General features: G+C 35.6%; 1 protein-coding gene and 1 pseudogene across 4 annotated transcripts in view; both read right to left on the bottom strand.

Moving 5' to 3' along the window:
* UHRF1BP1L (UHRF1 binding protein 1 like) overlaps nucleotides 1-25,417 on the bottom strand; it is a 95,703-nt gene that overhangs the window by 4,242 nt on the left and 66,044 nt on the right. For all 4 annotated transcript variants that reach the window (XM_041738291.1, XM_041738290.1, XM_041738289.1 and 1 more), the window contains 6 exons: nucleotides 23,744-25,242; nucleotides 23,390-23,565; nucleotides 20,659-20,798; nucleotides 19,825-19,975; nucleotides 16,691-16,944; nucleotides 16,242-16,350 (listed from right to left, as the gene is read on the bottom strand). In XM_041738291.1, the coding sequence (XP_041594225.1) occupies nucleotides 16,242-16,350; nucleotides 16,691-16,944; nucleotides 19,825-19,975; nucleotides 20,659-20,798; nucleotides 23,390-23,565; nucleotides 23,744-25,242 (2,329 nt within the window). The remainder of the gene's footprint in view (nucleotides 1-16,241; nucleotides 16,351-16,690; nucleotides 16,945-19,824; nucleotides 19,976-20,658; nucleotides 20,799-23,389; nucleotides 23,566-23,743; nucleotides 25,243-25,417) is intronic.
* LOC121481174 lies at nucleotides 10,360-15,878 on the bottom strand (annotated as a pseudogene).

Here is a 25,417-nt window from a genome sequence, read left to right as displayed (position 1 = left end):
AACTTAAAATGAAATAGAGTAATTCTCCAAAACACAAACTACCAAAATGGACTCAAGAAGAAATGCACAATGCAAATACACATATAGTAGGTAAAGAGGTTGAATCAAGAATCAAAAAAAACTAACCACAAAGAAAAGTCCAGGCCCCGATGGCTACAATGGTGAATTACATCAAATATTTAAATAATAATTAATTACAAATCTTTACACACTTTTCTAAAAATTGAGGAGGAGCATTTCTCAATTCCTTTTATGAAGTCAGAGAAACCATAAGAAAACTAAAATCAACGTGCTTATAAATATGAACATAAAAATCCTCAATAAATTATTAGCAAACTGAACCCAGCAATATATATAAATAATTATATACCATGGCCAAGTGTGATTTATCCTAGAATGCAAGATTGATTTAATATTCAAAACTCAGTTAAAGTAATATGTCACATCAATACAATAAAATAAAAGCCATATGATTATCTCAACAGATGCAGAAAAAAACATTTGACAAAATCAACCCTTTCCCATGATAAAAACACTCTGCTGACTAGGAATAGAAGGAAACTTCCTCAATTTGATAAAGGGCATCTACAAAAAAAAAAACCATAGTTAATGCCATACTTAACAGTAAGAAAATGAATGTTTTCCCACTAAGATCAGGAATAAGACAAAAATATTTGTTCTCACCATTTTTACTCAACATTGTCCTAGAGGTTCTCTAGCCAATGCAATTAGTCAAACAAAGTAAAAGGAATCTAGATTAGAAAGGATGAAATAAAACTATCTCTATTCACAGATGACATGATCTTGTATATATATATAAAAAAAAACACTAAAGAATCCACTAAAAATTCTTAGAACTAACAAATGATTTTAGCAAGGTTACAGGATACAAGGTCAATATGCAAAAATCAACTGTTATTCTAAACACTTATAATAAACAATCAAAATTGAAATTAAGAAAACAACTCTATTTAAAATGTCATCAAAAAATACTTAGAAATAAGTTTAGCAAAAAAAAAAAAAAACCCATAAAGCTTATGCTCAGAAAACTACACCTTTTCAGTAGTCTCCTTGACATCACCCATAGCAATGTTTTTCTAGACAAAAGCAAAAAATAAACTATTGGGACTACATCAAAATAAAAGGTTTCTGTGCAGTACAGGACACAATCAAGAAAACGAAAAGGCAACCTATGGAATGGGAGAAGATTGATTTGAGAGAGAACATGAGTGGGAGGAACGAGGGGAGGAGGGGGAGAAGAGTCTCAAACAGACTCTGCACTAAGCCTGGAGCCAGACATAGGGCTGATCTCATAACACTGAGATCATGACCTGAGCTGAAACCAAGAGTTGGACACTTAGGTGATTGCACCACCCAGGCACTCCAGGAGAAGATATTTGAAAATGACACATTCGATAAAGGGTTAGTACCCAAAATATATAAAGAACTGATATAACTCAACACCCAAAACCTAAATAATCCAATTAAAAACTGGACAGAAGACATTAACAGACATTTCTCCAAAGAAGACATCCAGATGGCCAACAACATATGAAAAGATGTTCAACATCACTCATTATCTCATTGTAGTTTTCATCAGTTTCCCTGATATCACCTTATACCTGTCAGAATGGGTAAAATGTAACCTACAAGAAACACTAAGTGTTGAGAAGGAAGTGTAGAAAAAGAAAAACTTGTACACTGTTGGTGGGAATGCAAACTGGTGCAGCCACTGTGGAAAACAGTATGAATTGCCTCAAAAGGTTAAAAATAGAACTATCCTATGACCCAGTAATCACACCACTAGGTATTTACCCCACCCCCCCAAAATACAAAAACAGTAACTCAATGTTTCTTGAAGCATTATTTACAAGAGCCAAACAATGGAAGCAGCCTGAGTATTCACCGACAGATAAATGGATAAAGAAGATTTGGTCTATATGCAGAATGGATTATCAGCCCATAAAGAAGAATGAAATCTTGCCATTTGCAACAACATGGATAGAGCTAGATGGTTTAATGCTAAGCAGAATGTCAGTCAGAGAAAGACAAATACCATATGATTTCACACTACTGTGGAATTTAAGATACAAAACAAATAAGCAAAGAAAAAAAGAGAAAGACAAGCCAAGACACACTCTTAACTACAGAGAACAAACAGATGGTTACCAGAGGTGAGGTGGGTGGGGAGATGGGTGAGATAGGTGATGGGGTTTAAAGAATACACTTCTCATGATGAAATAAATAAGTAAAAACCCAAAACTATAATGATAAACCACTTGATACCCACAAGATGCCTATAATTGAAAATCATATATTAATGAGCATTGGTAAACAAGCTGGAGCTCTCAAACACTGCTAGTGGTAAATATGTAAAATGGTGTAGCCACTCTGGAAAACAGTCTGGCAGTTTCTCAAATGATTAAAAATAGTTACCATATGTCCCAATAATTCTATTCTTAAGATAGTACCCAAGAGAAACAAAAACTTATACACATGTTTACAGCAGTATAATTTGTAACAGCCAAAAAGTAGAAACAATACAAATGTCCATCAAGCAATGATAAACAAAATGTAGTATGTCTCATATAATAAATATTATTTGGCCATATTTGTATGGAATATTGATATATGCAACACTAATAAACTTTGAAAATATCAAGTGAAAGAAATTAGTCACAAAAGACCATAATACTGCATGATTTCCCTTATATGAAATGTCGAGGATAGGCAGATCTACAGAGACAAAAGTAAATTAGTGGTTGCCTAGGGCTGGAGAAAGAATGGGGGAGAGACTGCTCATAGGTATGGGGGTTCTTTAGGGTAAAGAAAATGTTTACTTTTTTAAAAACAGATTTTATTTATTTGAGAAAGAGAATGAGAGAGAGAGAGAGAGAGAGAGAGAGAGAGCATAAGCAGGGGAAAGGAGAGGGAGAAGTAGACTTCCCACTGAGCAGGGAGCCTGTAGGGCTGGATCCGGGGACCCTGAGGATCATGACTCGAGCCAAAGGCAGACACTTAACTGAGACACCCCAAGGGTCACTGAAGAAAATATACTTTAATTGGGTGAATGGTACAGCATGTGAATTATATCTCAAAAATGCTTTTATTAAAAAACAACTATAAAAACAAGGCAGGGAATATCTTTACCCATCAACGTATTTTCTTACTTTTTGGATCATATATATATATATATGAATATATATGATATATATGATTTATTTATATATATATGACATATGATTTATTTATATATATATATATAACGCTTTAAGTTGCAAGAGAACAGAAGTCCAACTCTAAATTTGCTTTTAAAAAAGAAAATGTACCTAAAAATAATGTAACATTGTGTGTCAACTATACTTCAATAATAATAATAATAAATTTTTTAATAAAAAGAAGTATATTTGACTCTAACTCTAACAGGGAGCTGAGTGATGGTGCTTCAATTATGGCTGGGTACTGGGATTCATAAGCTGTCCTCAGGACTGTCATTTTGGGAATCTGACTCTCTATTTCTCAAGTCCACTTTACTTTTCCTTTGTGTTGGACCAGTTATATCATGGCAAAGGTGGCTACTGGTAACGCCCCCAAAATAAGTTTTACAGTTTGTGGCCCTTTCTCTCTCAGTGTCCTTATCAAATCATGAAAAAGACTTAACACTTGGGTCACAGTCAATACATGTACACTCATCAATACACTCATCATGTCCCAAAGGCTGAAGTACTTTGATTGGTCAAGCTGTGTCGTATTCCCACTTTTGTGATAGGGTCACAGGATTGTCAGGTCCACCAAATAACATGAAATGGGAGAACGGCAGTTTGCCAAATCAAATAGTGGACTAAAGAACAGTATCTGTTCAACGTAATTTTTCCCCTTAAAAAGATTCCAAGAAGGGGATAGCTAAAGTCAAAGAAGAGAAACTTTTGTTAAAGCTTTTATTCATGCTGCCAAATTACCCTCCATGATTATTCTATCAATTTTATCCCTATTCTGTATATATAAAAATGGGATAGTTCTATCTACATGGTTAAGTGTCATCAAGTTGAGTTTTGGTGTGTTCTTGGCTTCATTTTACAGTGGTCTCAAATCAGAAACTACTTTTTTACAATATTGTCTTGTATCGATTGTGTTTTTAGTAGTATACTAGAAAAAAACTGAAACTATGAAACCTTTTGTACTGGTTCAGACTAGCATAGCATTCAGCCTGGTACTGACTATAAGAGAAACCTAAAACAGTAGAAACCATGGGAAAGCCGAGTTCTCCACTCTTTAAACCACAAAAAACTAGTAACACCTCTAGTATACTACATTATTAGTAATTTATAACATACTTTCATTCTCAAACTGTAAAGGAATAATACTTCTTTTAAATGAAATTTGAGGGCAGCGTGGCTGGCTCAGCGGTCTAGCGCCGCCTTCAGACCAGGGTGTGATCCTGGAGACCAGGGATTGAGTCCCACGTCAGGCTCCCTGCATGGAGCCTACTTCTCCTTCACCTGTGTCTCTGCCTCTCTCTCTCTGTGTCTCTCATGAATAAATAAATAAAATCTTTATAAATAAAAATGAAATTTGATGCAGAATGCTAATATAAACTAAAAATAAGAGCTGAGTTACATTGACTGTAGTTAGGATAATAGAGGACCCAGGATTTAATTCCATTTAATAGCATACATCCCCCTATTCACGGGATACTCACTGACTACATAATTCTGAGACTCATTTATTTCAATCATGGGGAGATGGAATGAGGAGAGAAATGGGAAGGAGAGGGAGAGAAGGGAAGAAGAAGACATACAAGGAGAGGGAAAGAAGGAATGAGGTGGAGGAGGAGGGGGAAGAGAGATGGAGAGAGGAGGAAGGATGGGAAGAGAGAAAGAAGCATGTATGGAATAAGGGGAGATAAAGAGAGGATGGAAAAGTAGGGAGGACAAGGAGGAAAAGAAAAGGAAGAGATGAAAAAGAAGGAAATGGGAAGGGGCAGGAGGAAGAAAGTAAAGATGAGAGGGATGGAAAGAGATGGGAAGAGAGAATCTGTAAATGATGGGGGTGACTGGAGTCTATTACAATACAAAGGCATATTTCCTTTTGCTTTAAAAGAACTTTTTTTTTCACGTTTTTAGGACAAATTTTGATGAACAAATCCATGCGACTCAGATGAAATGTGCATCTGAGCATTGTACAGTAACATTTTTTTTTCCCTAGCACAGGCTCTTTCAACTTGAAGAAGTCACTTGACATGTCTAAACTTAAATTTCTTCATTTGCAAAATGGAGGTGATAAGAATACTTGCCTTAATTATCTCAAAGGTCTGGCAAGAATTAAATTAGTTAATATTTAATGTAAAAGAACTTTATACATTGGCAAGCATTACTCAGATATTAATCATTAATAGTTCCACAGTAGGTATTGATAAATACTTGACTTTAAATATAGACTCTATTGTTTATTCCAATAAAAGATTTCTATTCATTTTTCTTTGGTGATACAGACTCTTCAGAACTTGGGTTTTATGCCATTCACTAGGTTTCATAATCAAAAAATCTTCCCACATTACCATTTAGGAACCATTACAGCAACGATTCTAGGAGTGTGAATGACAGAGTTGCTTATCCCAGACTTCAAACAGACAGTGCCCCTTCCCCATATCATTCGGATACAGTCTACTCAGAGGTAGGCCTTCCCCACAGTCCTTTTGGTTGAGAACCTTTGCCATAATAGCTATTGCTCCAGATGGGAGTATGCCAGGCCCACCTGTGTTGGGCTGGAAAAATGTGAGCCAGAACAGTACTATTTAAAGTAAATAACAATGCATGGCATGGTATATATACATATACCATACACACACATATATATACTCACCAACAAACATTTCCTTTTTCTCTTATTAGTAGTCTTTTTTTTTTTTTTAAGATTTTATTTATTTATTCATGAGAGGCACACAGAGAGAGAGAGAGGCAGAGACACAGGCAGATGGAGAATCAGGCTCCATGCGGGGAGCCTGACATGGGACTCGATCCCGGGTCTCTAGGATCAGGCCCTGGGCTGAAGGCGGCGCTAAACTGCTGAGCCACCCAGGCTGCCCTTAGTAGTCTTATTAATATTTACCTAATCAGCCATATTTCACTGGAGCAAGAAATAAACTGTAGTTAACTATTGTAATTTTCGGAAAAATGATTTGAAGTTTCTCTAGTTTAAAGTGATTATTTAAAAACTGGTAATTGCCATTTAAGAATGTCCCAAAAAAGTGTGAAGTAGTGTGATAAGCAGCAAAAAAGGTATGAAATTACTTATTCCTTTATGATGGACTTTATTTAATCACATCCAGAGCAACTGCAAATATAACTCAAAATAAACGAAAAGAGCAGGAAGAAATGAAATATGCTAGGTAAGCTGCCATTACATTATCACAGCAACAAATACCTACAACTAATTTTGAAATAGCTACCAATAAGATTATGTTCAATGCTTTTTCTTGTTAAATAAATCTGCTTCAAGGAGGGAAAAAAAACAATATATCTTGCCATTTCTTAAATGGCTGTTTGAGAAAGGCCATTCAAATCATCCCCCAAAACCTTGGTAAATTCTAAGCAGCACATAAAATTGTTAATAGTGGTTTATCATGTCTGATGTATTAGTTTGAGTTATATTCATAATACATTATCCTACCAGCTATATGAGTGGTATACTATGCTATATGTTACATTACATACTTCATACACTAAAGACTCTAGCGCAATTAATTTCCACATCACAAGAAAAATAACATCAATCATCAAACATTAACAATCTGCTTCATGACACTGCTTTTGGGAAATACATTAAAATAAAATATGAGACAGTATATAAAACAAAGCATACCTATTTTGGCTTAAAATATGCTCTTTCCAATGCCAGTGGAAAACAATGTTAAAATAAATTATCTTGGATTTTGTACAGTGTTAATATCCTAAATAACACAACATACTTTTCCATCATCCCAGTAAGTTTCTGAAAAGTCCATCAACAATTTACATGTATGAGAGCTGTTGTTTAAATTAAAATACTGAGTTTTGATATTTTGATGCCTGAGTTCTAATACTTTGAGTTTAGATATTTTTAAAAATCTAGAATATGCCTTTTCTTCTAACATGTCATCACTACCTAAACTGCTTTGCTGAAAAGACCAAGTAAGTGTCATTTTAAAGATGTAAGCAAAAAATATTCTTAAAATGTAATACATTTAATAAAGATTGGCTTCTAGTTTTCAAATGGGAGAGATGACATATGAAATAATAAAAAGATATTATCTTGCCTTTATTAGAGTGGACTCATTTAGATGTGATTTTTTTTGAAGTTCACACAACTTTAAAGACAAATGCAAACAGAATTTCCATACTGAAATGATCTTCATGCAAATGCATACCTTTGCCTGATCAGTGATTTGCTTTTGCCTTTAGCTGCTGTATTAAAATACAGTTCACAATTGGTAAAATATGTACCTAACTGTAAGATTAAGAAATGTAGGGGCAGTGAAACTACTCCGTATGTTACCATAATGATGGATATATGTCATTATATGTTTGTCTAAAGTTACAGAATGTATAACACCAAGAATAACTCTAACATGGACTTTGAGTGATAATGATGTGTCAGTGTAAATTCATCAATTTTAACAAAAGTATCACTCAGGTAGAAGGTGTTTATAATGGGAGAGGCTATGTACCTGTGGGGGCAGCAGGTATATGGGAAATCTCTGTACCTTCTGCCTCAGTTTTGCTACAAACCTAAAAATGCTCTAAAAAACACCTCTCTGTCCCATTCTCTACTTTTAGTTTTAAATTTAATGCTAGCTAATATTCATTTACTTTTTCTTAACCTTTGTCTGGTATATATCTTTTTCCATCACCTATTTTCAGTGTTTGTCATTTTATTTTGAAGGACTATCTTCTTGCCACACATGCTTGGATATTTTTCCCCCAACACTATCTTAGTACCTCTGTCTTTTAACAAGTGAATTTAAAAAAAAAATTTTTTTTATTTTAACAAGTGAATTTAAGGTATTCATATTTACTATAATGGCTTCAGTGCTGTATTCTAATGTTTTCTATTTACGATGCTTCCTTTTTATTCCATTTTTAATTTTGTACCTTTTATTAGATTATTTTTTAAGATTTTATTTATTTATTTGAGAGAGACAGAGCAAATGAGAGAGAACATAAGCAGGGGAAGGGGCAGAGGGAGAAACAGACTTCCCACTGAACAAGGGAGCCCGACATGAGAACTTAACCCCAGGGGTGTGGGATCATGACCTGAACCAAAGGCAGACACTCAACCGACTGACCCACCCAGATGCCCTGTGGCTTTTGTTCAATTAGTTGGATATTCTCATCAAGGTTTCTCCCCAGTCCTAATGGTTTAAAGATTATTCATTATCTTTGGTCATCGAAGGTTATATATCCAGTATTAGCATACATTATTTAAACACACATTGTTCTATCGAAATCTAGTGTAATTTCCTCCATCAAAAGGACAAAAACTTAAAAAAATTTTAAGACTTTTCTCTTTATCCTAATATTATCCTAATATTCATAAGTATTATGAAATGTCACCAATATGTCTAGGTAAGAGTTTTCACTCACTTCGCTCTGCATTTAAGTTGGCTTTACCAATCTGAAGACTTGTTTCTTCCTTCAAATTTGAGACATTTCATTACTTCTTTATGTTTTCTATTTCTTTTTATCTTGTTCTCTTTCTAGAACTCTTTAGACACATGCTAGAATTTCTGGCTCTGTCCTTCTTGTGTGTCTATGTATGTGCCCTCCTGAATACCATGGGTCAAAAAAAGATATGTTACTCCTACTAGATGCCCTCTTATTCTATCAGTACACCTCAGAATCTTTAAAGATTCCTTTCCCCTAGACTTCTTTCCCTGTTCCCATGGCCCAAGATATCCCCTGCACACTGAACTGTGTTTTGCTAGACCTACACTTTGCCACTCTATTTTCCTTTCATTCTTTCCCTATTGTTTGTCTTTCTTAATGGTTATCTTAATGTTTTTACTGTACTTTTAAAACTTGTTTTTACTTTCTCCCCTCTATTAGAATACACTTTGTTCAGTATTCTGTATCAGTGCTATCCAAATAGTAGCCATTTAGCAACATGTGGTCATTAAGATTTAAACTGATTAAATACTAAGTAAAATTCAAATCCAGATCCTTAGTTCCACTGGCCACATTTCAAGTGCTCAATAGCCAACTCATTATAGATTACAGAACATTTCCATGAGCATGGAATTATACTGGACATTGTTGTTCTAGACAGCCTATTCAATCTTTAGCTGTGTCCATTGTTTTTAAGCTGTCTTTATCCACCCAGTCATTAAACAAGTATGTTTTTTGAAGATCTACTAGGTAAGACAGTAAGGATTTTAGGAGTTCGGTATAGCTATGTACCAAATGAATTCTTGCTCTCATGTAACATATTCTACCCAACAAATAGAGAATATAGTATATAAAAAGATCCTAAGCATTCACTGAGAACAATCAACCAGGGTTAGGGCGGGGAAAGGAGCTGTTGAGGATAGAAGGATGGGTGGATGAAAATCTCTATAAGGGAAGACTGGACCAGAGACTCGCAAAAAGTAATGAAGAACGGGCGCCTGGATGGCTCAGACAGTTAAGTATCTGCCTTCAACTCAGATCCTGGGATCTAGCCCCATGTCGGGTTCCTTGCCTAAGCGGGAAGCCTGCTTCTCTCTCCCTCTGCCTGTTTCCCCTGCTTACGCTGTCAAATAAAGAAAATCTTAAAAAAAAAAAAAAAAAAAGTAATTACGTGAGGCATAGAGATATCTAAGGGAAGAGAATTCCAGGCAAAAGTAGCAGCAAGTAAAAATACCGAGGCAGGAGCATGTCTCAGACAGGAGGCCAGGGTGACAGGAATAAATGGTGCAAAGAGGGAGAATAGCAAGAGGTAAGGACAGAGAAAAGCAAAGAACAAGATCATATGGGACTTTGTCAGCCACTAGAGGGAACTTGGTAATTTTAATTGGTTTGAGAAAGGAAGCCAGTGGAGAGTCTAGCTGAGAAGTTATCTGATATAAATTATATTTTGAAAATGGCACTCTGGTTGCTGGGTTTACAATAGTGTAGGGAAACAAAGGCAGAAGACACACAACTTACTATTATTTTTTATTTCAAAGACAAGATTTAATAATAAGTCTCAAAGATTTCCCATAAGAGCTTGTTCTTTTTTTTTTTTTTTTTAATTATTTATTTACGATAGTCAGAGAGAGAGAGAGAGGCAGAGACACAGGCAGAGGGAGAAGCAGGCTCCATGCACCGGGAGCCCGATGTGGGATTCGATCCCGGGTCTCCAGGATCGCGCCCTGGGCCAAAGGCAGGCGCCGAACCGCTGGGCGCCACCCAGGGATCCCCAAGAGCTTGTTCTTAAATTTATGAATTCAAAATCCTATCATGTATCTGTAAAAGTCTCCACTTTTCTTTAGCATCAACTGTATTATTCATTTATTTATTTTTGTCTTTTACTGATTTTTGAAGTAGGCATTTTGTCATTTATTCCACCTATTCAAGCAACATCAGAATCTCTTTCTGTATTTGAAGAATTTAATGAGTTTTTTGGGAGTAAAATTTGTTTCCTTCAATAAATGTTAGAAAATACTACTGAAATTTCCAGATTCCTTTCCATGCATGTGACTCAGATATTACCATTAAAACTGTACTCACCCTAGATTTCCTTGAGATACTAAAGAAGGAAAGGAAGAGAACTTTCTCTTTATGGGGGCAGCAATGACAGCAAAAGCAAGGTCAAGTTCCTGAGTATAAAAGCTCAAATTCTGCTGACTGCAGCAGCTGCAATAAAGCTGAATTCATGCAACAATAGTAACAATAATGCAAAATGTAAAATCAAGTGTCCAGTGTCAGGCAGCAGTGTTTCCTACCACACCATATTACACTGTGCTGTGGTTTGGGGCCATGGAGGTAAACCTTGGGCCTGGTTCCCCAGGTCTCTCATGATTCTAAAATATATTTAAGAGCTTTGTTAAAAAATAATTCATGTGACCCATTTATCCATTTAGAATGTGTGATCCATAGGGTTTTAGTATGCTTACCAATGGTACCACTGTCACCATGATCACTTTTAGAATATTTTCATCACCTTTAAAATCCACTGTACCTATTAGTAGTCTGTCCCCAATGCTTTCCAATCCCACCCACCAGCCCTAGGCAGCCACTAATTTACTTCATGTCTTTACAGATTTGCCTCTTCTGGGCATTTCAGGTAAATGGAATCATACAGTATGTAGTCTTTCATGATCGGCTTCTTTCATTTAGCAAATAGGTTTTCAAAGCTTCCATGTTGTAACATGTATTAGTGCCTCATTTTCTTTATTGCTGAATAATAATTAATTGCATGCATATATCACATTTTCCTTGTCCATTCATAGCATGATATTTGGGTTGTTTCCACTTCTGAGCAATTATGAATACTGTTCTTGTGAACATCAACATTCATGTGCAAGTTTTTGAGTGGACCTCTGTTTTTACTTCTCTTGAGTGGAATTGCTGGGTCATAAGTAAGGGTTTAACTTTCTGAGTTACTGCCAAATTATTTCCCTAGCACCCACATCATTTTACAAGCCCAGCAACGTAGGAGGGTTCCACTTTCTGCACATCCTCCCACTACTCGTTATCATCTGTCTTTTTGATTAGTCATCTTAGTGGGTTTGAAGGTGTTATCTCATTGTGGCTTTGATTTACATTTTTATAATGGCTAATGATGTCAAGCATCTTTTCATGTGCTTATTGTCCAGCCATTTTTATATCTTCATCAGAGAAATATCTGTTCATCTTTGCCTATTTTAAAATTGGGTTATCTTTTTCAGTTTTTGTTTGTTTGTTTTCAAGGAACATTTTATAACAATGAGATAACATATACTTATCTAACATGGTACTTTTTTTTTTTATCACTGAAGCTAAAGCAAACATTCTGTTTATTGGGTAAAAATGCCTGCTTAATGTGTGTACACTGCAGTGCAATATAAAAAATACTAATTAATTATAATTTCAGAACTTCAGAATTTAAGTGTCCGTGTTCTTTTTCTTTCATATGGGAAAAGAAAATGCTTTTTAAAATCACTTGAAGTGTGGACAAAAATTCCACAGCTATATTCTTAGGATCACTATGTAGGGCCTTCATGATTCAGATGACAACAAGGGAAGCCTCAATTCAACCTTTTAGAAAAGATATTCCAGTTTGCGTAATCTCACCAACCAGGAGAACATTCGTGGCAATCACAGTGCAGGAGTGAAGAAGCTGTCTCTTTGTACTGTAGTTATCCCATGGGCTTACTGTGGTTGCTACCATTGGCTCACCTGTGTTCAAGTCCACACCTACGGGTTGACCTGATTCTGAATGTTCTGCTTGAACTTTAGTGTTTCCTGAAGGTCAAAACCATAATTCTGAGCAAGAGCCTTGGGCTGAGCAATGCATCAGCAAATGCTTGAACTCCCAAGATGGACCTTGCCCTTTATCCTGGGCTACTATTTAATCGAGGCTTCTGCCACTGCCACTTCCACCACTCCACCACCTGGAACTACACAGCCCTCATCACTAGCATGTTTAAAGCCGTCAAGCCATCTCTTATTGTATCTTTGATTTGAGTGAGTGTGTGCTTATCTGATCCTTTAACCAACAGTGTGACAAAGTGAGGATTGTTACAGTTCTCTTCTCCTAATGTGTACTCATAGACAAGATCTACAAAAGAATTGAGAGCTACCCCTCCACAAGCAAGATTCAGCTTTTCCATATTTCTTTTAGCTCTACACAGAGCTACTATGCCTTCTTTTTTTGCAAATGCTTCCAAAGAAAAAAGTCAATTCCCTTTTGATTAATAACAATGAATTCTTTATCTGAATCACAGATGTCCTTTTTTATACTATTATTTTTTAACTCAATGAATTTTCTTTCATCTTTCATGCTTCTCTCTTCTGCATGCTTATATAAAAAAAGCCAGAATTCATGTTTTGTTTTTCATATTATAATGACACACTGCATTTGAGCATGTATGCATTTTCGATTCTTTTTTTTTTTTTTTCATATCAAGACACCATGCTCCATGGTCCAAAATAAGACCTCTAAGTCTGTATTAGTTTCAGATTTATGTTTCACCTCCATGATCTCAAACATGAAGAGCTCAGTAGGTTCATCTTGTTTTTTAAAGGCCAAAATGGAGTCCACTACAGCCTCTGTTAAGACAGCAGCACATTCAGCATGCACTTTAGTATGTGAAGATGTCCTGGCCAGATCTCTGTTTCCCTACCCATTTCTTTGCTTACTCTGACTTTTCCAAAACCTGAAGTGCCTTTTCCTTTGTAGCTTCATATCCTTCTGTTATTATTCTGGGATGAAGATTTTCAGAAATGTAGAGATTCGCCTGTTTTAGTAACTCTCCAATGATTAGAACATTGGAACTGGTATCATCACCAGTTGATGTCACCATCATACTTTGGCTACTGAGGAGGCTGCTGGGTGTTGAATTTCCATTTCATGAAGCAGTACCCTGGCATCTTTAGTAAGCTTAATGTCTCCAGCACCAGAAACAAGCATCTTCATGGTACCCTTAGGCCCCAAGTTGGTCTGCAGCATGTCCTGCAGCCCCTGGGCCGTGCTGATGTTGACTGCCAGGGCCACCTGGGCTTACGCCACCTCAGCCATGGGGTTCTGGGTCTTCATGGCGCCACAACTAATCAGTACGAAAGGAGGAGGAGACCCGGCATGACATTGCCCAAGGCCGGCTCCTTATCTTTTTCAGTTTTTGAGTTCTTTATATAGTGTGGGTACGAATCCCTTACCAGATATATGACTTTTAAATGTTCTTCCATCCTGTGGGCTGTCCTTTCACTTTCCTGACAGTATCATTTGAGGCATAAAAGTTTTAAATTCTGATGAAGTCCAATTCATCTACATTTTTCTTTTGTCATTTATGCTTTTGGTGTGGTACCTGAGAAGGCTTCCTAACCCAGGGTCATTAAGATTTATTTCTATGTTTTCTTTTAAGAGTTTTATATAGCTATACCTCTTACTTTAAGATCTCTGATCTACAAAGAATACATTTTTGTGGATAATGTAAGGAAAAGGTCTAGCTTCATTCATATGGATATCATGTAGTTTCAGCACCATTTGTGGAATAGGCTATTCTTTTCCACATTGAATTGTCTTGGCACCATTGTCAAAAATCAGTTAATCATAAATGTAAGAGTTTATTTCTTGTCTCTTTATTCTATTCCAGTAACCTTTATAAAACTCCTTTTCTACTCAATTAGCTAGAGGATATCTCTCATTTACAACTATGACTATTGCCTGTTTACAATCAAATGTTTGAGAATTCTTGGATGTATGCTTAACCCATTTTCTTTAAGATTATGGATGTTGTTTCGATGTGTGACATCCAGTGATGGGGTGGGGGAAGGGAGAGGTAGTGCTGCTGAGGTGAGAGTTACCAAAAGTGTATCAACTGGGTATAACACAATCATTCCCTTCCTAGGACCTGGCAGCTGTAGAATCTACCCTCCATGGATTCTAGTTATATGCAAACCTAACTGAAGTTTGCTATTTGGTAGAAGCACAGAAAGGGTCTCAAAAAAAAGTGCCTAGATTGTTCACCCTATTGCTTCAGGGATCTATTCTAATTTCAACATTTTGTTGGGAAGATTTCTCTTGTTTTTGAAGAGAATATTCTGTACTTTCTTGGCCTTCTCACTTATTCACAGTGTATCATCTACCTGACTGACGAGCTCAGAAAAAATGTGTGATTCAGTCTTTCCTCACTTTGGTATGAGCATGGTCTACAAAAAGGATGCATTGTATTCTGCTTTCTTTATAAGACAGACCTGCAGTTTTGGGACCTAATGTGTTTGGGGGAAAGAGACATACAGCAAACCTATCTTCTTACACCTAAGCTATGTGCCCCATGTGAACTTATATCAGAAAGGAAGCTGACATTTTTATCTTTGTTAGGCCAGTTTCTTTGTTTGCTCTAGTTGATCCCAAACTCTAGAAGGGTAGACTTGTTGATTAGGAGATTCCCATGAACTGCTCCTACCTTAGCAATAGTTCTCTGAAATGGGTTTAGGGCTACAGATTTTTCAGGTTTTGCCTTTTCTGGTTTGCTCTCGGTGCTCTTTTAAGGATTTCTGACCCCACTGATGGTACTTCTTTTTCTTTTGTAGTACTGTTACGATTTTATTCTTCATTTAATACTTGTCATTTCATGAGGTTGATAGATGAAATAGATGCATAGATAAGTCCCTCATATTTCACTCTCCAGTAGCTACTAACAAAGTGAGACTAGAATACTTAAGTCTACCAAGCTTTTTCCTCTATTCCATACCACTTTGTAAGATATAGTCCTGATACTAGAGACCTTAAAAATCTTGTTAGACTGGAGATACTAATTATTAAATCAAGATATTAGAGCAGAACTAAATATATAGCAATATACTATAAGTAACTAATGCATGGAGAATAACTACCGAAGAATTGTAAGAAGTCACATCAGGTATTAAGAACATATCTGAAAAGGAGAAGCTTGAGATAACCTAGAAAGGAAACATACAATTCTAAAGAGAAATAACAAGGCAAGTAAAAATATGGAGAGGGAAAACTGCACGAAAAATTCCACTACAGGGAGTATACTGAAGTTGGTTGACTATATATAAAAGAACACTGGGAGACAAAACTAAGAAAGAGATCAAGTAGAGGGATCCCTGGGTGGCTCATCAGTTGAGCGTCTTCCTTAGGCTCAGGTTGTGATCCTGGGGTCCTGGGATCGAGTCCCATAGCAGGCTCACCGCAGGGAGCCTGCTTCTCCTTCTCCTGTGTCTTGCCTCTTTCTGCGTCTCTCATGAATAAATAAATTTTAAAAAAATCTTAAAAAAAAAAAAAAAAGAGATCAAGTAGAGACCCAAGTAAGCTCAAGAGCCATGTAAGACCATAAAAGCCTCTGTCACTTTCATTCAAAACACATTTGTACAACAGGTATTAAATGAACTGTGGATAAGTTATTTCTGAAGTAAAAGGATCATAGATAATATTTTATTCCAAGGTACTAAAAGTGTCCCTCAATCATCTACTAACATATGTATATATCTATAAACAGTAAGTATGAGTAAGCAATCATCATATAAATAATTTAATTTTAAATTTCAGCAGGTATTCAATTAAATGTTTTTGATATATACCTCTGATATGAAAAGAGCCATCATCATTTCTCTCCACCACAAGATGGTCAATATGAACAGTTATAGGAGCTGGTTCCAGGGATATTGTACTGCTACGAGGACTGTCATCCTACAGAAAAGAGAAATGGCATCAGAATATTGTTATTAAAGTAAATGATAAAGTTAATCATTTTCTTAACAACATTACTTCAGTGGATATTTTTAGTGAGTTGGAAACTTATCTTCAGAAGCTTCAGATGATACGGTGAAAAAACTGCCCATTCTACTTTTATATTTTCTAATTTCTAAGGATCTCTTCATCATTCCCCCACAAAGAACACAGATTCATTTCAATAACTGCTAAACGAGTGTATATCATAGAGGAGACACATTCTTAGACATGAATCAAAGTCCAGGTAGGCAAAGTGAACATTTATAACATGAAAATATAAAAATACTTATTAACATACTTTTAAATTAATTTTTGTGTTAGAAACTTGTATCTTCATTGGCATCACTGTTGCAACAGTTTCATCTTCCAAAAAATGCTGAATATTAGTAAGAGAAGATGTAAAAAACTCAGTGCTAAAGTTTTCTATATGGCATTGCAGAAATCCATTCTTTTCTGCAAGCAAAGAGTGTATTACAGCACCAGGCCCACTCTCGAATCTCAGGGTAATCTCAGGAGAGGATTTGGAATGAACTATAGATTTATGATCTGAACCTATGGAAAAAGAACACATAAAAATTAGAACTTGTAGCACTACTCAGAAGTGTCACTCCCAACTATTTGTCATTAAGACATTATTGTCACTTAGTACAATGTTAAAGCAATAATGTCTTAAAGTTTTAATATTCACCTTTCATTTAAATCACACTTACACATATACAATATACCATACACAACCCAAACTTGAAAAAAATCATAGAATTTAAAATGCTTCTTAAGCTATTTCTCAGGAAGTAACAAAAGCCTTAAGTTTTGCATTTTCCTCATTAATACTGGGTCCTTAAATAATTAGAAAAGTAAATACACAAGACAGAAAAGGATAGAAAAGGTAAGGATGGGTATAGTAAGATTAATAACTCTAAACACATTATTTACTTTTCTGTATCACAGGTGAACAAAAATGAACTTCGTAGCAGCAAAGAGATAAATATGATCAGTTTCACAATTCACAGAACCCAATGAGTTAAGAAAGAAACTGAATTTTCTGGAAAAGTGAAACTTTACTGAGGTCTTGAATTTATTAGTCTTGGTCTTCAGAAGAAGACCCTTCTAATTAAATTCGTGATGGAGAGATGTTTGGTTTTCCTCAGCATGGACGTGAATACTTGAGTCTTAAAAATGTCAAACGTATAAATATTTCTGAAGGGAAGGGGATATAAGAAATAAAACATACTTATATTTATGCACCAAGGATAGATCTCCATACACAACTCAAAATGAAGAGTTGTTTTTACAACTTTATTTCGGGTACGATGTTAGTACTATAGATTAACATTCAACATAAATAAATAATATAGATATAAGACAAGTCCACATAAAATTCTAAAGAATTCTTTGAACAATTAAGAACTCAGACTTTTTTTTTAAATAAAAGGTAAAATAGCCACAAATTGATGATGGTTAGTGCTCTTTTCTATATCAAGACAAACAACAATTAGTCTAATAATAAAAGTAATTAGAAACAACTTGATAAATTTGATTTTGTTTGGTCTTTTATCTATTTATCTACATATCTATACAGAGAGAGAGAGAGAGAGAGAGAGAGAGAGAGAAAGAGATACCTACTCACTAAGGAGCTGAGAGCCAGAAATAATTTCAAACAAAGAGTATTTGGAGCGGAGACCAAAGAAAATCTTCATTAGTCAAAACTAATTCCTCTCTTCTACCTTTCATGTTATGAAAATATTACATAAAAGTCTTCCTATTAAAGGACTCCAAATCCACACAATGTAGAAAAACAAAAACAAACAAAAGCAAAAACACCTTTGCAATTTTGATTGGTCATGTCAAAGTGACAGCAGTTACAAACCACAGATCAACCTTTGTTCATATGGCTTATTGTTTGAGATGTTCAAGCTAAACTATTTTTTCTCCCTTTCCTTTTATCCCATTTCCCCTTGCTCCTTTCTTTTCCTTTTGCTTTCTTCCTTCTTGATTTTTGTTTATTTTTAGACAACCAATAGAGACAGTTGAGAAAAAGAAGGCATTAGTACTGACTATACAACCCATACACATACTAGACATTTCAAAATGATTTCTTTAGTAAAGAGCAACATGAAACAAAGTAATAGGACATGGTACTAAGTGACCCATAAAAATAAGTAAAAACAACTGAGCATCTTGAGAGTGTACAATTTGAAAAGTGTTTGGATTGGGAATAGAACAGGGTCTAGGTTTTTAAATTTCTTTTGTTCACTATGAAACCTTTAGCTTCCTCTATTTTGCATGCTATTGGGATTTATACTTCTAACAGAAAATTCCTGAAAATTTTTTAACAGACTTTTTAACAGATACATTGTAAACTGCAAAGTCTATACATAGAAAAAAGCCAGGAGGGTTGCCCTGGGTGGCTCAGCGGTTTAGTGCTGCCTTGCTGCCTTCGGCCAAGTGTGTGTGTGTGTGATCCTGGAGACCTGGGATCGAGTCCTGCATCGGGCTCCCTGCATGGAGCCTACTTCTCCCTCTGCCTGTGTCTCTGCCTCTCTCTCTCTCTGTCTCTCATGAATAAATAAATAAAATCTTTAACAAAAAAAAAAAAAAAAAAAAAGCCAGGAGACAATTTTTTCTACAATGTTGGTTTAAAAACAAATGGCATTTACCTGCAATTCCCAGGATGTGAGGTGATAGCATATTTATTTGATATCATGCAGGACTATGTATTTCAAAATGTTATGTATCAGATTTAGCATTCTATATATATATATAGCAAAGAAAAATATTACAGCTCAGTGACTTTTTAAAGACTTTAAAAATGAACACTGTCATTTTAAAAGCTTAGAACTATTCTAATAAATTACTTTCTTCAAATGACTGAAAACCATGAGTGATAACCTCATATAAACTTTGAAAAAGAGATGGTTTTATATGGTTTCCTCTTCATACACTGCATGTTTTGTTGTTCATATCCCTCTACGTCCAAGTGAATGTGTTGATCTCAGAATGAAGGACCATAAGAACATGATACATGATTTTTCCAAATACCAAGTACCATGCCAGACTCAGGAAATGTTTGGTTTTAAGTAAGATAATGATACAAAAATTGACATTAATTCCAGCAGAGAACTAAGTTTGACATTCTAGGATTACTTTGTTATTCTTTTCATGTAGAAAAGAGCTCAGTTTTCTTAAACCTATTACATCAAAGAACAAGAAAACTAAAAAAAATGGCACTTAATAAAGAAAACAAAAGGAAATTAGAAACATGTTATATTTCTAACAATCAAAACTTTATGAAAATAAGGTAATCTAAAAGAAATCTCTTACATTATTATAAACAAATATAATTTGTCCTTGAATCCATTATACCAAAGATAGAACTGCTAAGGAATAATATGTATAAAAACAAAACAAGGTTAAGTCATATTTAAGTCTTACCTATTGGACGATTACAAAGGTAATGCCGAAGACTGATATTGCCTAATTGATCTGGAGTCACTTGGTCCACTTGAAGACAGATTTCCATATCTTCCCCTCGGATGTCAATTTCCCCATTAACACCAGTAATTCTAAACACCACAACTGACATCTAATAATGATTGCATAATAAATATTAGCACACCAAGTAATTCAAAACACAATTTAAGAAATGACAACAGGAAACTATTATAACTTCTAAAAACACAAATGTGACCTAATATAACCAAAAATATATTTGGTCAGACCAATACAGCATGGTTATACATTATAGTGACAAACTTTAGCTTTTCTTTAGCTTTCTTTCTATTCAGTCAAGAGAGAATTTTTTTAGGTCACAAAGATTATATGACATTTCTGTGTGAAATTATTTGCACTGAAGGCTGAACACATTTTCTAAGTCATCTGTAGGAATACTTCACTGGGTGGAAAGGGCTTTAACCAGCAACATACTTCTTTTGTAGGAAATTCCTCATAAGAACCGATTACTATTGACCATCAAACTCATTTTCAAAATGTATTTAAATGTCACTACAATAAAGGCCAAAAATAAAAGATGGAAAAGACAGAACCTCCCTTCCTCAGTGTGAGAAAAACAGATGTAAAGAAGTGAAATTCAGAGAAAAACAATTCACCAAGAGGGAAAGAAGAAGAAGTTTCAAGAATAGAAAGAGTAAAGTGAGTCACTCATGACTATGGCAATTCACTTTATATATTGTCATAAAACGTGCATGTATTAAATATGAAATAAAAGTGGTAGCATTTCTCTTCACAGAACATCTCTGAAATGATTACCAAGTCTTGATTTTCTTGAGCACCCTCTGAATTTGTACTGATGGCATCTGGGGAGGTTTCACCAAAATTTGGTAGATTTGCACTGGCATTTGCACTCTCTCCAAGGCTCTGGTAATTTGTAGTCACATTCTTTTTAATACCTGAAGTAATAAAGAAATAAACTAACAAATTAAAATCAGTTTTAGACATGATCCAACAATATTACATTTATCTAACCAATATGGGATATCCCTCAACTCTTTCTCAAGCAAAGGCTTGTTTAAAAGACAATAGGCAAAGACAAATTTAATTGGTTTTTTTTGACAAATTAAATTGTGATTAGCTAGCAAATAATAGGAAATAATGTCCACAATCAATCTCTACAATCATAGAGATATGAAAGCGCTAAACTTAGGTTGAAAAGAAATGTGAAACACTGACCACAGGCCCATTGCTGGTGCAGTGCTGGAGTAACAGGTTTCTAGTTAGCCAGCTTTCACCTCCTGCTATGCTACCTCACTTGAAATAGTCCCAGTTTAACCACTGCATTTCCCCTTTCAGTTATTTTATAGTAATGTCTAATTATCATCTACATGAGATTAATGCCACTATTATCAATGTGATCATCTTCCATTCTTACCTACCTGTCATAATTTATCAGTATGGTGTGTTTCATTATTTCTCAAACTCTGTGGTCAAAGACAATCTTAAAAAAATTCTGTGTCCATCATAGACCAATACTTTAAATACAAAAAACAAGAGTCTTTCCCTAATGTAAATCAATTCCTCGGATATAAAAAAAAAAATCATTATGGTTCAGGAGAACTAGGAATTTATAGTCATATGTTGTTTAACTGTTACACAGGGGTGCCTGGGTGGCTCAGTCGGTTCAGCACTGGACTCTTAGTTTCAGCTCAGGCTGTGATCTCAGTCAGGGTGGTGGAATCAAACCCTGTGTCTGGCTCTGCACTCAGTGCAGAGTCTGCTCAGGATTCTCTCCCCCTGCCCTCCATAAATAAATAAATAAATAAATAAATAAATAAATAAATAAATAAATAACTTTAAATAAATAAATAAAGCTACACACAGAATCAGTCCTCTTATATTTTCAAGATGTAAAAAACAGTCTACTACTAGAATCTATTCAAAGGCAGTAATTAGAAATGCAGACAAATTTATGAACAATGATATTAATTATAGCATTTTTATAACCATGGAAAATGATAAACAATCTAAACATCCAATATCAGGAAAATGATTAAAAAAAAGGTCATGGTACAGGGGCACCTGGGTGGCTCAGGTGGTTAGACACCCAACTCTTGATTTTAGTTGGGGTCATGATCTCAGGGTTGTGGAATCAAGCATACCTGGAGTCTCATCCTGGGCTCCATGCCAGGTGTGGAGCCTGCGTGGGATTCTCTCTCTCCCTCTCCCTTTGCCCCTCCCCTCACTCATGCACATGCTCTCTCTCTCTCTCAATCAATCAATCAGATCTTTTAAAAAGAAAAGTCATGCTACATTTTCATGACAATTTAATAAAGACTTTAAAAATATTTTCAGGGATCCCTGGGTGGCGCAGCGGTTTGGCGCCTGCCTTTGGCCCAGGGCGCGATCCTGGAGACCCGGGATCAAATCCCACATCGGGCTCCCAGTGCTTGGAGCCTGCTTCTCCTTCTGCCTATGTCTCTGCCTCTCTCTCTCTCTGTGACTATCATAAATAAAAAAAAATTAAAAAAAGAACAATTAAGCATATTTTCTATAGGATCAGTGTTTATGAAGTATGTTTTGATCATAAAGCAGAAATCTGTTAAGGCAGGATCATAAGCCGTAAGGGGAGCTGCGGAACTAGGCAACAGAGTGCCTAGCAGTTCTCTGTGCCTAACTCTCTAGAACAGAGTTCTAGGACCCATTATCAGTCCCTCTCCCATACGTACATAATTGCTTCCCAAGTCTGAGAATCTAGTATAACATACTGATTGGGTAAACACTTAGACTCTTGGGTCCATTTAGCTGAGTTCCTAACTGTACATTAATTTCTCTAAGCCTCAGTTTTTGAAGCTACAAGCATTTCCTTACTCTAAGCTGTTTTCAACATCATCAATAATATGCCTATTACCCTTCATTCACAAAGTAATTTGTATTCACTTCTGGTCTCTTCTACTTCAGTGTCTGGCAACTAATCTCTAGCTACGACCCATGCTTTCATTCCTGTTTACAAAGTCCCTGATGTCTTAGTGATTGGGATGCATTTAATACTCTCAGTGATTCCTAGTGGTCTTACTAGGGCATTAGTTGCCTCTGAATAAATGCAGGTATTATGTAGGTCCATCATTCCTAACTCTGTACCAGAATCCTGATTACAGAGATCAGCAGATTCAGTCTGGAAAAATTCCAGTCATAGACCACCATAAATGAGAATCCATCATGCAAATTAAGCCCATCTAACCAAAATTTTACATAAAGGAGTCTCCATAACAAGAAGCTAATAGCATCCATGTGGTTTGCTTTATGCCCTAAATGACTATATACAAGTAATTGCTGGAAGTGGCCGTAAAGAAGAAGCATCTGGTAAAAAGAAGCAATAGAACCATTAGAAAGTTAGGTATGATGCTCTTTGTATTATTATATATGTATGTATGTAAATAAGTTTTTTCTGTGCTATACCTTATTACTGGGTAGAACTAACAATACTTAAACATCACTTCTAAGATTTATATATTTAACATGAATTCTTAAACTTCTATTGCTTTACCTTTTTCCAAAAATATATGAGTATCACTTCCATCACTTTCTAACAACTGTTCTTCCAATATCATACTGTCAAGTGAAATGGTATCCAGTGAGGTTTGTGAGGAGCTTCTCTTCATGTTTTTATAAGAAACACAGAGTGGAGCCAGGTTGGGTGGGATGCGTTCCTTAGGCTTTCCACTGTTAACAAAATTATTAGAAAAACATCACATTTTAAAATCTATTTTTCTATGCATTAACTCTAACAATGTCTCCTTATTTTGTATGAGGTTTTCTGTCCAAAAACAAAACACGTCCCCATCACACACATATGCAGAGAAAACCAAAACCCCTCCAAATTCCAATAGTATGCTGTTACCTTAAAGATGACTGCGATGTAAGTGTTCTAACTGTGGGTGCTTCTTCTTGATTGATTTCTAGGTTCTCAGAGAGTGAACCTGTCTCTGGAAGCAAATCTTCACCTTTAAAGACTGCCTCTATGGTTTCATGTCCTCTACTACTTAAACTATTTGAAAGTATGTTTTGATTACCATCATTATCAAACGACAGCAAATGTGAATCTTCTCTGTGGTTTAAGACACTATCTGAATCTGTATAAGATGAATCCTTTTTGTCACTTGTTTCTGATCCAATTTCTCCCGATCCACTTTTGCAGACAATTCCACTACTTTCATCTTCACTTATTTTCCCTAAATTTTTATCTGATAAACAATCTGGAAAAGAAATACCTTTTTGCAGATTGGTATCACTAGCTGATTTAAAAAGCAAAGGATCCTTTGAAGGCACATGGCTAAGGTCAACACTCATAGATCTGTTGTCTGACATGTGGTTAATAGTTACACTTCTAATTTGATTTATGCCACTACTAACTTGTTTCCTTTTTGAAGACAAAATTTCTCCATTTTCTGCAGGCAAATAATCAGGAACTGTTGGGCTCACACTTTCAGCAACAGGAGACTTAAAAGTATTTCCTTGATCCACTGGATGTAGCAAAAGAGCCACTTCTGCACTTTTAAGTAAAATTCCAATGCAAATTGAGGTCTGACTAGCAGGAGTGCCAGTCACAGATTCTACATCTTTCCTTAAATTCTCCAAAAGCAGAATAAGTGACTCATGGAGGAAAAGCAAGAGCAGATACTGGTAGTGATTGATCTGCATACTGACATGTTTATGAATGTGAACCAGGACATGAACATCTGCATCTGCTGATGAGGAGGAAAATCTTAGAAATGTATCTGAAGGCTTCTGACTACCATTTGTCAAGGGCTCAGATTCTGTACTATAATACTCTTTCAAGAGCTTCTTCCGCTTCAGTCGGCCCGTCAGATCACTAGATTCGCTTTGTGATGTATTTAGAGATCCTTGATTATAAGACTGCAGCTCTTTTTGTGACAATGCGTATCTTATGGGTTGGCAAATCCAGATGGAAAGAGGGAAAGAGTCTACAAAATTTATGGGACGCCCTTTTCCACTCTTTGTCCCTTCGTAATCTACCCAAAATTGAGAAAAGTACACAGCCCAGACATCTGTGGCAGCAGAAGTTTTAAGAGTGTGTTTATTCAACTTGGGAGTAATATTTCCTTTATAAACTTCATGCATTTTGGTATCTTGTTCATGAGCATGTCTCTGGAAGATTGGATGCAAAAGATTAAAATTGTCACCAGATTTGGGAAAGCTGGTATATGCTTTACTGAAAAAATCACAATCTTTAAAGTCTTGAAACAAAGCTTCTAGATCAGAATGTCGACAGTTTGGACAATGCCTTGTATTTGTGGCAATCATTTCAGAACTCTGAACAGAAACTGCATGTGGTTGATCTTGATGACATTCAGATTTCATTTCTGAAGGAATAACAAACTATAAGAGAAAAAACATTAATCTAACTTATAAATCCATACATCTTAAAGATAAAATAATCACGAACATAATTTAGCTTAGGAATTCTTTTTGGTGCTTCCCCCCAAAACACTACTTTCCTATCCTATCCAGACATAAAATACTCTCTCCCCACAAGTACTTGCATTAAACCAAG

Source organism: Vulpes lagopus, chromosome 23 (genome assembly GCF_018345385.1).
Source record: "Vulpes lagopus strain Blue_001 chromosome 23, ASM1834538v1, whole genome shotgun sequence".
Taxonomy (NCBI): Eukaryota; Metazoa; Chordata; class Mammalia; order Carnivora; family Canidae; genus Vulpes; species Vulpes lagopus.
The sequence above is the reverse complement of the archived record's forward strand: the minus strand, read 5'-3'. Positions and strand labels throughout refer to the sequence as shown.